The sequence below is a fragment of the Vitis vinifera genome, chromosome 7, assembly GCF_030704535.1.
Source record: "Vitis vinifera cultivar Pinot Noir 40024 chromosome 7, ASM3070453v1".
NCBI classification, from domain to species: Eukaryota; Viridiplantae; Streptophyta; class Magnoliopsida; order Vitales; family Vitaceae; genus Vitis; species Vitis vinifera.
In genome coordinates, this window is record NC_081811.1 from 8457238 (window position 1) to 8471570 (window position 14333).

At 31.5% G+C, this 14333-nt stretch overlaps 2 protein-coding genes across 2 annotated transcripts; both read left to right on the plus strand.

Moving 5' to 3' along the window:
• Positions 1 to 3957: 3957 nt before the first annotated feature.
• Positions 3958 to 4963, plus strand: LOC100853265 (L10-interacting MYB domain-containing protein-like). Its single transcript, XM_019221036.2, has 2 exons — positions 3958 to 4293; positions 4376 to 4963. The coding sequence occupies exons 1-2, from the start codon at positions 3967 to 3969 to the stop codon at positions 4745 to 4747; spliced, it is 699 nt and encodes a 232-aa protein (XP_019076581.1). The 5' UTR covers positions 3958 to 3966; the 3' UTR covers positions 4748 to 4963.
• A 7054-nt stretch (positions 4964 to 12017) lies between these two features.
• On the plus strand, positions 12018 to 13055 carry LOC100259935 (mitogen-activated protein kinase kinase kinase 20-like). Its single transcript, XM_002267794.3, has one exon. The coding sequence runs from the start codon at positions 12018 to 12020 to the stop codon at positions 13053 to 13055; it is 1038 nt and encodes a 345-aa protein (XP_002267830.1).
• The last annotated feature ends 1278 nt before the right edge of the window (positions 13056 to 14333 follow it).

The following is a 14333-nucleotide window of genomic DNA, read 5'->3' on the forward strand; positions in this document are numbered from 1 at the left end:
CAAATTTTAACATCTAAACAATGCTAAAAAATAAAGAGAGTTTTGACACAAGTCCTAACAAGTCAATTTCACCTCCTAACTTTCACTCCTCGCCCGAATTGAGGGTACCTGGAAAATTATCAACAGAAGGGAATGAGCTCAAAGCCCAATAAGGAATATTAATACAGTTTCATGGATTAAATAGTTTCAATCATGCTTACAAAAAGGAGATTTAGTATAAAATCATTTTCATAAGAATGTTTGAGTACAAATATGTTAATACATTTTAAGGTGTTTAACCAAACATTTTTATATGTATCAAAATCATTTCATATCCATTTCAATTGTTTTCACTCTGGTTATCAAATAACAAATAGTGCCCATTTAAGTGGAACTTTACAAATAGGTGACTAGCCTCAAATGTTCCTTTTAAGGTGGACGGAACCAAACACTACTAGTACTAATAACCTCTAATCAAACCCCTAGAGAATGGGGTTCAAATCAATTACATTTCCCACCATGAAAATGTAAAAATCAACTATTATATCCCGTTGACAAGGGCCAAAAAAATCAGAATCAAACACTTATTTCAATTATTCAAATTTGTAAAACATAATATCTACACATTTCTTTGTTATAAACAAACTATAAGGTTCTAACATATGTTCTAACATATTTTTCATGTAAAACATATTTGATCTATGCATAAAACGAATAATAACTCAAAACGTTTCCAAATGATGTATATAAAAATTTGTTTCTAAAAAAAAAAAAAAAAATCAATTGCATTAATTTCCCTTACCTTAAAAGCACTTAGAAACCTTGAAGAGTTTAACCCCAAGAATCTAACTCCTCCTAACATAACAAAAAGATACTATTATAACAAAATTATTTTCCAACTTCTTAACCAATAACAATTTAATTAATTAGTTTTCCTTTATTCATTTTATTATATTTTATTATTTATTAATTAATTTTTTTTAAAAAAAATTATCCTCAATAATTTGTTTCTAATTCCTAAACTAAATTGAATTTCTTAGAAATATTTATTTGAAATAATTTCTCTCATCACTTTATACAATAATTTATTTATTTAATCCAAACTCGCCATTATGTAGGTTTCCTAGACCTACTTCTTCTTTTAATAATATTAACACACACACACACACACACACACACACACATATATATATATATATATATATATATATATATATATATATATATATATATATATATATATATATATATATATATATTCTTTCTTTTTTTTCCATCCCAGATTCTACATGTTATTTAACTTTTTAAAGTACACACACTAATTCTACATGTCATTTGACTTTTCAAATCACACACACCAAACGACACCATCTTTAGAATTTCTTCATTTTTTTTTTCTTTTATATACCCAATCATGTCTCAAGTCCTCCCTCAAAGACTTATTCCACGTTATTTTATTATTATTATTATTATTATTTTTATTTTTTTATTTTTTTAAAAACCCTAATCTAGATTGGGGTTTCTTCACAAATTACCTAAAGTTTTCACAAAAAGTGACAAATCTAAGAAAATAAAATTGAAGAATTAGAAAAAAAAAAAAAAAAATCTTACCTATAGAGATTTGTTCTTCAAACCCTGAATTTCGACTCCAACCTTACTTTTTTTAAAATTCTGTGAATAGGAACGCTATTCAGAAAAGAACAGGAAGAATAGTAATTTCTAATTTATACTAAGAGTATTTATTCAAAAATTACATTTTTACCCCTCTTTCATTTTATTAAATTAATTAATTAATTAATTAATTTAACTATTATTATTATTTTCCTAACTCATCCCTAAAAAAAATTTGGCCGTTATAGGTTTGATATGAGAGATCTTTTGAGGTGGATAACTTACAGCTCTAAACTCCCTGAATTTCCCAGTGCCATTTTAGAGCAAGGGAGGCATTTCTTGAAAATGTGTCTTGATAGGGATATTGATGAGAGGTGGTCCCTTGATGCTCTTGCGCCACCCTTTTCTTTCGCCACTCGACTTACAGAAATATAGGGTCTGTTTGTTTAGTGTTTTCAAGAACTGTTTTCTGTTCTTGAAAACAAAAAACACTAAAAACTTGTTTGGTTGAGAGAGTCGTTTTTGTTTTTGTTGTTCCCCGTGTTCTCAAAATGACACTGTTTAGAGAACAACAAAATGTTGTTTCCCCCATTTTTTTACTGTTTACACAACAAAATTAAACAACAAAAAACCCATCTGTTCTCCGTGTTTTTTTTCTTCCCGTTCTCATCTCTTCTCCAGCACAATCACGTCGCCTCTTTTCCAGCATAGTCACAACATCTCCAGTAGCAAGAAACGAAGGTAATTTCCGCATATGTTGAAGTTATTTTTTATAGATCTTGTAAAATAGGCTTTTTTTTTGTAATATTTGTTGAGAAAAATGTTAGATCTAGGTAAAGAGATATCGGTTATGTTATTCGAATGAGATCTGAACTTTTTTTTTTATCACCTGTTGTTAGTTTTTTTTTTTTTTCCATTTATATTTTCCTGTTTGGATGCTGAGAAAAGTGGGGAACGAGAATGAAAATAGAAAAAAAAAATTCCTAATTTTTTCCCGCTTTGATTTTTCTTGAGTTGTTCTGTTAAAAAAAAAAAACAAAAACCTTGCTTAAAGACATGGAAATCAAACAGGAAAATCTAGGCTTGACGGGTAAAACACCTCAAGGAAAATGGAAAAAAGGAAAAGAATCAAAAGAAGATGAGGTGTTGAATCACCAAGAATTTTTTTTCTCTCTAGATCTGCTCTTCCTTTCTCTCATCCGGACTCCAAAGCCCGGTTAAATCCAGTTGATGACCATGGACCTCCACTCTTTGCTTCTTCCCTTCTTCTCACCTTCCGATCTCATGAAAGCAAAAATAATTAAAAAATTATAATAAAGTAAAAAGTAAAAAAATAAATAAATAAATAAAATCAAAATTATTAAATTATTTTCTATATATATGCCTTACGGAGTAAGGAATAGAGACCTTTCTCAATCTCACTCAATAATTATACGATTGTAGGTGCTCATTCCATTTTTATCAAAAAATGGAGCACCTAGAACTTGATATCTCATTTTTTAAGTCTAGTACAATCACAAATGAAAAAGCAAGAAGTATTTCTTCCCTTCAAACTTATTTTAATTTTTTCATATGATTATATAATTTAAAATATATAAATTTTAATTAATTTTAATGGTATATTTTTGTAATAAATCAAACATTAAAAAATTAATTTTTTAACATTATTGAAATCAAACGGTCAAAGGGGAATATCCATCGGCATATTCTGAGGGCTAGGTCAGTCTTGAGAGGAAGAGAGATGTGGGGCTAGGGGTTCCATTCACTTGGGCAGTCTGATTTGAACTCAGACTCTACACTGATTAGCTCTTGGATGTTACTCATCTATTTTCTTGGGGTGGTGGAGAATCAGTGGAAAGAGATGTGACCATCTCCTTACTTGCATTTATTTTGATGTCTTATTTATTTTATTTAGAAGCTTGTTAGGTGAAAATTAGTTATAAATATTAAATTAATTCTTTTTAAAACTTTTTATCACATCTTAATAGAATATACTATAATTTTTAATAAAATTAAATATTAAATCAATAAAAAATAATAAAAATGATTTTATCATGTTTGATTTATTTTAAAAAAATATAAAAAAATATTTTAATTTTAAAATTAATCAAACTATTATTATTTTTATTTACTTTTCTTTCATTTTTTCCCCAATTTTTGTTTCAAATTTTATAAAAACTAAAAAAAAAAAAAAAGTCTTGAAAATCTAATTAATATCAAATCTATTTTTATTTTTATTTATTTTTCTTTCATATTTTTATACACTACACTATACGTCAACAATCTTGATTCTCATTTAAACATAGCCTTAAGTTCTATTGGTGGTTTTAAAAGTTGTCTCCTCATAAAGTTCTTATTTGTGATGGGATTGTACAGATGACAACTGAGATAACAGATGTTGAGGATGCAGGAACATGGAGAGGTAATATAGAGAAAATCTTTATTGACATCATGGTAAATGAAGTTAATAAAGGTAACATGGATAGTGGTACATTTAGTATCAACACATGGAGAATGATCTTACTTGAGGTCAATAGTCAAGGGAAAAGAAATTTCAACTTGAAGCAGCTTAAACAAAAGTTTAATAGACTACGTGCAATGCACCGTGAGTTCTCTGATCTTTTAAAGCATACTGGATTTGGCTGGGATGCTGAAACTAACACAGTGCATGCTCTAGAGGAAACCTGGCAAAATTACATTCGGGTAAAAATAACTTTTAAACTAATTACTTTTTAATTTAAATATTTGGTAAACACTAAGAGTGAGTTTTTTTTCCTTCTATTAGGCACACCCAAATGCAAAAAGATTCCGCTCAAAGGGATGCCCAAACTACAACTTGCTGGGATTGATCTTTAATCCATCAACTGCAACCGGTGCCCTCCACTACTCTTCCACCCAAGATCCACCAAACACTGATGATGAGGATGAGATGGATGACAATTTGGAACATGGTGGAGTGCATGTGGATGTAGATACTGAGATCCCTGATGATTTTCCACAACCAGAGATGGTAGGAGGAGTGACTACCCGTTCTGGAAAGCGTGTAACTAATTCTCTATTAGAGTATAGAGGTAAGAAAGAATCCAGATTAAGTCAAATGGAAGATGCTTTGAAAGCTTGGGTTGAGGCATCAAAGGCTAGAACAGAAACATCTTGAGCTAGAATTGAGGCATTATTGGCTAGAGTGGACAGATATAAGAGTGGAACTAGTAGTGAAGCTACTAGTGGAGGTACCACTGATTTTAGCATAACAAGGTGCATGGCAGCCTTACAAACCATTGAATTGTTGGATAATGACAAATATTTAAAAGCTGTTGAGAAATTCACAATGCCGGAGTGGAGAGAGATATTTATAAATATGCCTGATGAGAGGAAAATGACATGGCTTGATAGACTTTAAATGTGAATGTTTGGATGCAAAACTATTATGATGACATTGTAATATGTACTATTTATCTTTTGGTTAGAATCTTTTACCATGCTCTTTAGTTTGTCATTGTATGGATGTTATTTATGGTTATGAAACTTATATTATAACTACTTTAATATTCATTTTGTGCTATTTTATATTGTGAGTTCATTTGTTTTGTGTAGTAACCAATGGATGATAATAGCACAAGCAGTGGTTCACTATATGAGTCAACTTCATCTTCTGAAGAGGGTGATGATTTAGATGAAATTTTCATTGCTCACATTATGAATGAGTATGAGAAAATATTTTTATGCAAGACACCTCAAAGGACATCAATGTTAAGTGGTGCACAATTTGTAAGAGATATGATAAAAGGTCATCCTCAGACATGCTATGAACTATTTCGGATGGATAAAGAAACATTTATGAACCTTTGTGATCATCTTAAGAGACATGAAAACTTACAGGATACACGATTTGTCACAGTTGAAGAGGCAGTGGCTATGTTCTTACTAATTGTAGGACATAATGTGAGAATGAGGGTTGTAGTAGACCGTTTTCAACACTCCACAGAGATTGTCGCTCGACACTTTAAAGAAGTTAGACGTGCATTATGTCAACTTGGCAAAATTCTCATATGTCCTAACAATATGACCAATGAGGTGTCTTCATATGTTGCTAGTAATCCTAAATATTTTCCATGGTTTAAGGTAAGAGTTTATAAAAAATATTTATAAATGTGAATTTCATTACCATTATTTAATTTATTTCCTTAATAATAATAAATGTTTGTTGTTGTAGGACTGCATTGGTGCAATTGATGGCACTCATATTAGTGCATGGGTCCCAGCTGATAGACAAACCAGTTTTAAAGGTAGAAAAACAGTTATAACACAAAATGTTATGTGTGCATGTGATTTTGACATGATGTTTATATTTGTTTATGCTGGTTGGGAAAGAACAGCAAATGATGAACGTGTCTTTTTGGATGCATTGACTAGACTAGAAGTCAATTTTCCTTGGCCAAGTGAAGGAAAATATTATGTAGTTGATTCTGGTTATCCTTGTATATCTGGATTTTTGCCACCATATCGAGGTGAGCGATATCATTTACAAGAATATCGGGGTAGACGTATTCAACCTATCAGGTATAAAGAACTTTTTAATTATAGACATTCATCTCTTCGGAATATTATTGAAAGATGTTTTGGTGTTTTGAAGACTTGATTTCCAATATTAAGGATGATGTCTTGTTATAAGCCAAGTAGGCAACCATCAATTGTTGTTGCATGTTGTACCCTTCATAATTGGATTCGTCTATCAACTCGAAATGATCAATTGTTTAGAGAATATGAGGTAGAAGACCTTTCAATCGAAGGTGAAGAAGAGAGCACAAGTAGCACAAACCATTCAATTGATTTATCAGATGAGAGTGCAACAACTATGGCAGCTTGTAGAAATCAAATTGCTGAAGTAATGTGGGCAAATTATATTAATGCCAATCCATGACTTATCTTATTTTTAATTTTAAATATTTGTCAACACTTTAGTATTTTGTTAGAATTTATATATATTTGTTAACTTAACTAGTTCTCATTAGTGTTATGTGATGTTTGTTGTAATTTCTAATGATTAAATATTGGTTATAAATTTAATTTATAATTGTAAAAGTAGGATGGACAAAAGACTCATGTGAAATACATACATCATATTTTATTTTATTTTTAATAATTTATCAATTTATATAAAAAATTTAAAATTAAATAATTTTTTAAATTTAAATGAACTGTGTATTTAAAAATATTTATAAATTTATAATATAAATTTACTTGAAGAAAATATTTTATTAATTGGAAAAGAAAAAAAAACATCTTTCAAACATGTTTTTTTATTAACTAAGCTAAACATGTTTTTTTTGTTTTTGAGAACAAAAACTGCTTTCCAAAATTCGGTTCCCAAACAATTTTTTTTCTAAAAACATCAAAAACTGTTCTTAAAAACTGTTATAAAAAACTGTTTTTCAGAACAATTTTCAAAAACAGCAACCAAACAGCCCATAGCCTTGTTACTTCAGCGATGTATATAGTCTTGTTGTTTCAGCAGTATATATATAGTCTCGGTATCTCTTAACCAATATTGAAAAAATCTAGAGAAATTTTCAGAAAGAGTTTTTTAATGCAACTTTGGGGATCATTACTTGACTCTGTCTTCCAATAAATAGAGCTTTGAAGTCCTTGAGGTATCTCACAGCTTCTTCCATGGTGATTCTGGGCACTTAGATTAGTCTTTCTTTGACAGCTTCTGAACAAAGGCTGCAAACCCATTTTGTAGGAAAGAAAGAGAGAGAGAGTTCAATAATACCATGCCTAGTACTGAAAGAAGAAAGTAATGCAATAGTTGAAAGTACTGCATATACACTTACCATGAGAGAGAAGAGATTGGATTCTTCTTCCATACTAGGCTTATTTACAAGAGATTTGAATCAAACAACAGAAAGTTAATGTAGTTGTGGCTTTTACTAGGCTGGGTTCTTTTTGGTTGATGAGAGGCCTTTAACAACAGATGCGCCACTAGGGGTCGTGCATGCTGCTATTTTCAATAACAGTGTTAATGGGAAAAGCAGCATACAATTACACTGCTAGAGAAAATTCCTGCAAAACTATAAGAAAGAATCAACTACCCATGGTTGTATTACAAGTTTGACATTGATGGCTTATTAAAACCCAACTATTAGTTGCCTTTTCGTTTTTGGCTAATACATATGAGTTATTAGTATAAAAGATAATCACCAACTAATTGGGCTATGGACATCCCCTTCCCTGCTAGGAAAAAAACTCTCCCCCTTAGGTTTACACAATCAAGAGGAATGTTGGGTCCTGTTTCTGTAGCAGAGTTGATCTTCACCATTTTTGAATGATTATGCTCCAACTGAGGTGGAGCTTCATTATCCTGCGCAAGGCCTGCAGTGATCCCCATGTGACTGAGCTCATCAGACCATTATGTCCAGGCGCGGAGTAGAAGTCTCAAAATTTACTCTACCGTTCACATTGTTCAGTCGGTTGGACCAGGATCCTATGTTTTCACCTGCAAAGCGTTTACCATGTAAGTCAGATTCTTGGTTTTGGAACTAAGATCCTCAGTGTTAGAATTATTCTCAAGATTCTGATACATGTGCTCCTGAGTTTCATCAGAAGCTGCTTGGCCAACACAATCTGTGATCAGGGTTGACTCTTGTGCTGAACTCCATTTCCTACCACCATCACTGTCAATGGAGCCAGCAGAATATCTTCCCAAGGAATGACTTTTCTTTGATGGTCCAATGTAGCCTTCTGCAGAAGATGTTCCAACAACAGCAAAAGGGTCATAGGAAAAGCCCCCTTCCAAAGACAGCTATGTGACCATCTAACCAAAATGTTAGCATCGTATCCATTAGGATGTGTCCCATAAATACTCCAAATAAACTGATGCCAAAGGACAGAACTTTCCTAGGAACCTTCAGAGCCACTTCTTGAATTCTTTCACCCTACAATTTAATAAATTGCAATCTTCCCATCCAAAAAGATGCAAAGTTTTATCATTTTAGTAGGCACAAAATTACATGCTAAAATGCCTCCAAAAGCAAATCTTAATGTAATTTGCTTTGAGGGCCACTAGCTTTTCTCCAATCCAAACACCCCATTATAACAGAAAGAAAACAAGCCTCTATAGAAATTGCCTCCCAAGACCATCAACATTGATGTATGAAAATGCAGTATCATCAAAGATCACTAGGGAGAGGTTTTGCACACATTCACCAAATTAGCTAGCCACCCACCCCGACCCTTTTTCCTAGTGTTTCTATTTCTTCCTTGAACTAATCCCCTGTATTTTTGGTTCAATCCTTCCTAGTCTGGCATTAATATCTCTCAACTGTATTTAAAGAATGTATTCTTAAAGAACAGTAACAAATTAACTCAATCAGGATTGAATATTTGCACCATAAGTCTATCACATCCCATCTGAAATTAAGAAACATGAGCATCAAATATTCTCATCATCCTACCTCTGTGGAACCTATGAAGTACAGGGAAGGGAATGCAGACTGAACAGGAACATCAAAAGTTAGATAATCACCATAGATGTAGGTAGATGATGAAGTTGGAGTTCATCCCAAAACTCAATATTGGCCTGCAAACATCTATAACATGTCACAGTATAATCTCTGAAATTGCTGGCAAGGGGAGACTCTGGACAGGGGGTGAGTCCTTTTCTCCCAAAGAGTGATTCAATAATTCAGTCTAATAGATTAATTATAGCTTACCAACCATGAAGAATATTCCTATTTGATTTAGTAGATTTGGGGTCTCATTAATGGAAGAAACATCTATAGATTCCTGGTTGTATAAACCCGAGGCTGATTTCCTAGTTGAAATGCAGGCTTGTGCTCGGGAGCTGAACAATGGGATGAAAACACTCGTTATCTTTTTGTATGGATACTTCAAGTATGTTTGGCAGTGATTCTGAGAAGTGTTTTTAGCATTTTTAATGCTTGAAAAATAAATATTACAAGAGATGATGTCTAGTGTAGAAAGAAACCATTTAAAGATGAAAGGAATAAGCAAAGCTTAGAAAAGGAAGGAATGTCTGTTAGAGCTTCGTAAAAAAGACCATATATTAAGAGTTCATTGATTTAAGGTGCACCAACTAACATCTCATTTAGTTGTTGACAAGGCATAAAAATTAGTAACACCCATGCTTCCAAGGTCACACATTACAAGAGATCATGTCTAGTGTAGAAAGAAACCATTTAAAGATGAAAGGAATAAGCAAGCTTAGAAAAGGAAGGAATGTCTGTAGGGCTTCGTAAAAAGACCATATATTAAGGGTTATGTAAATATAATGAGTTTCACCATGCAAAGAAATCATGTACATATGTTTTTACCAAGGCCAGATCAGGATACAAATACAAGGGAATATGCATCTTTGTTATTTATTGTATAGAAAACTATTAATATAATATAATTTGTTTAAATTTAACAAAATAAAAATGGATGATGAAATGAAGATGAGGGCAGTTACCAATTGATGATGATCAGAAGGTGCATTCCCTACAAATTGGCGATGGAGGCTGGACACTTCTCATGGTGTCACCGAGATTCACGGTTGCGGTGATGAGAGGTACGATATATGTCCCCTGAAGTAGTGGCATACAAGATGCACTCTGATGCAGTATTTGCTTTCAAACATATGGGCACTTGGTTGCGTTGGAGATGATGAGTGGGAAGCTGGTATGGAGTTCTGAACAAGAATTACGAGAGATGTTTTGATGCGGATAGCCGACAGCTTGAGCTCCCTGAATTTCCTAGTACCATTTCAGAGTAAGGGAAGCACTTATTGGAAAGGTGTCTTGACAGGGATATTGATGAGAGGTGGTCAGCCCTGATGCTGTTGCACCACCCTCTGGGAAGATGGTTAAAGATTGTAAGCTAGTCATCTAATGTCTCACAATTGAGAGAAAAATGTATAGTAGTGCTAATTCATAAGTTGGGGTTGCATCAATTCCTTTTTGTTCATATATAGTGTAATTTCTTTAAAACTTCATGTACTTATTGTCTATTTATTTACTTATTATTAAGGTTAGACTACTAGATCAAATTCCTGCAAAACTATAAGAATCGACTACCTAACCTCTCCTAAGATAAAATTAATCAAAACTCAAAAAAAAATAAAATTATAGGGGAAATTCCAAATAAATAAAAAAATTATTGGGGAAATTCCAAAAAACGACAGAAGAATAAATAATATCAAGTTGTTTTATTGAACAAATTAATAGATGTATATTAAAATTAATGATATTAATAAGCCTAGAAGAATTTTAATATGAAAATAAAAATTTTATTTCATTGAAAATATATTGTATTTCAATATTTAAAAATTAAAATAATTATATGTATATTTTTTAATTTTTAAATACAATATATTTATATTTAATATTGAAATCAGTAATACAATATATATATATATATATATATATATTTTATACTTATTTATTTAAATTAAGATTTTATTAACTTTTAATTAATCTTTTTAATTTGAAAACAATTAGAATCAATTCTAAAGGATACAACTTAAAATACTACAAAGTCATGTTAATTCTAACTTCAATTTTTCTTTGTTAAAGTGTCACGTATTTAAGATTTAATATTTTAATTACAATAAAAATTTATGGTTAGAATATAACTCAATCTCTAATTCAGGGTTTCTTATAATGATGATTAGTATCATCTTCAAACAAGTAAATGCAACTATAGATTTTTGAGTCATTAGAAGATTTCATGTTAATGAAAGAAAAGCTTGATAATTAGTATAAAGGAAGTCAATAGTTCTCCTCAATTGGAGTGACACTTAAGAGTGTTGGCTAGATATAACGTGGAATAGGATAAAGGAAGAGATATTATATCTTATTCTATATTTAATTGAATATGTGATAGGATAAGTAATAAAATAAGATATATTAATTTCATGTTAAGATATAAGATATGCATATTTCATGTATTATAAATTTATTTTTTATTAATTTTTAATTTTTTATATATTCATTTTGTAAAATAATTTTTTATTATAAATTAAATTTATGGTTTAAAAAAAACTTTAAAATATTTATAAAATAATATTAATATATGATGTATAAATTATTTTTATATATTAAATAACATAATATAAAAAAATTATTTGTAAAATTTAAATATTTTAATCATGAATATTGTTAAATATAAGAGAAATTTTATTTTTTTAAAATAGAAAATGTTAGAATATGATATAATTTTATTTTAAACACTAAAAATAATATATATTTCATATTATTTTTTATTTATTTTATAAATTAAATAAAAACATAATATAACACCTTTTTTATTTTATATAAAACTATTAATATATGTGAATTGCAATTTTAATAGTATTCTAAACAAGAATCAAGAACATTAAAAACACTCAAAAGATTTCTCTCTGCTTTCTCTTCATCACAGAGATAAAGATGGCGACGATGAAAAGGCCTAGAGATGGAGATGAAGATGAGGGCAGTTACCCATCGATCAGAAGGTGCATTCCCAGGAGCCGCTTTCATGGAGGTCTGGACACTTCTCATGGTGTCACCTGGCTTCGCGGCCACAAGCTGGGCCAAGGAAGCTTTGCATCCGTATACTCTGCAACATCCGCATCAAAATCACCGGTTGTTTTTGTTGATGATGATGGCGGCAGTTGCATCTTGCCCTCTGAATTGGCCGTGAAATCAGCGGAAATCTCCAAATCGTCATCCCTCCGCAGCGAGATGGAGATTCTTTCTAATCTGAATTCGAGCTCGTATGTAGTGCGCTGTTATGGGGATGAAATCACAACGTCGGGTGATGGAAAACTTTATTACAACATATTGCTGGAGAAGTGTTGTGGGGGTAGTTTGCGTTGTCGGATCAGGAATTCTGGCGGCGTTGGATTACCGGAAAAGGAGATGAGGAGCTATACTCGGGATATAGTTCGAGGACTTTGTTATGTTCATGGCCATGGTTATACCCACTGCGACATCAAACCCGAAAACATCCTGCTGGTGCCGACTTCTTGCAATGGTTTGAGAGCGAAGATCGGTGATTTTGGGTTGGCCAAGAAAGAGTATTTTGACCATGAGGAAGAGAATGAGGATGACAAGGGATGCGGTGGGTTGAGAGGTACGTATCGGTATATGTCCCCTGAATTAGTGGCAGATAACATGCAGTGTTGGCTTTCAGACATATGGGCCCTTGGTTGCGTCATCATAGAGATGATGAGTGGGAAGCTGGTATGGAGTTGTGAACAAATTGATTCAGATATGAGAGATGGGAAGCAACAATTTGATTCAGATATGAGAGACGTTTTGATGCGGATAGCTTACAGTACTGAGCTCCCTGAATTTCCAAGTACCATTTCAGAGCAAGGGAAGCACTTCTTGGAAAGGTGTCTTGACAGGGATATTGATGAGAGGTGGTCAGCCCTGATGCTCTTGCGCCACCCTTTTCTTTCACAAGATGATCCGAGATTGTAAGCAACCCATCTAACACTGTCACACATTTGACAGAAAAATGTATAGTGCTAATTCATAGGGTGCGGTTGCATCAATTCCTTCTTGTTCATATATAGTGTAATTTCTTTGAAACTTCTTAACTCAAAAAAAAGTATAGGGGAAATTCTAAAAATTGATAGAAGAAGAAATAAGACACACATTTTCAAGTTGTTTTATTGAATTAATGTATGTATTTCAATATTTAAAAATTAAAATCATTATATGTATATTTTTTTAATTTTTAAATACATTATATTTATATTTTTTAAATAATTTTGTTGGAACCCAATGGAATTTTGACAAAGTTGTGCTAAAAGGAAAAAAAAAATTCCTATGTAATTGCATTGGATTCTATTCATAATTGGATGAGAAGTCATTATTAATATAAAAATATTAAATGAATAAATACCTTAAACAAGTATGAAGTAATGTATAAAAATAATTCGTTGTCTTTGAATCTATTTTTTTTTTTTTCTTTTTCTTTTTCTTTTATTCTTTCCCTTACATATTTTGCCAAAAATTTTATGAAACCAAGCACGGCTAGAGGTTGCAATACAAGTTATTAGAATAAAAGAGAAAAGAGAATCACCAACTGATGGGGCCATGGACATCCCCTTCCCTAAAAAGAAAAAAATTGCCCCTTGAGTTTACACTTAAGTTCCTTGTTTTTATTTTTACTCACAAACCCAATAAATCTTTTTCTATTGCTTCTATAGCATACAAATTTATAGTAAGAGAAAGGAATGGATTCCTTTACATGAACAAGAGCCAGGAGAGATTCAAAAAGTGAAACCACATTTCAAGCAGATGTCAGATATTGCCTATACAAGGAAGAAAACACAGTCATAAAAGCAAACTTGTCTTTTTCATTTCTTTTTCCCTTTTCCCCACTTTCCTTACTCCTTTTCAATTTTGTCTTTCTATTTTATTCTTGCTTTTATCCAATCACTGAATTTAGAACCCAATGCACAAGAAGTTGGGGGTTGTCTCCCATTGTTTTTACATTTTCAAATAAAAGGCAAGAGGGAAAGAGAAAGAGAAGAATAAATCTAAAATCCAATTGAACCTACGATATAAATATGCGATATTATGAATAGTTGTATATGAGTTAAAGATAATCTACTTCGACTTATTATTATGAATTTAGAGGTTGATTCTAATGAAAGTCCTTTAATTTCTTTTATGACTATAAATAAAGAAAATAGATTAGATGAAGAAAAAGAGTGAAGAAATCAAAAAATGATTGGAATAAGGAGATGG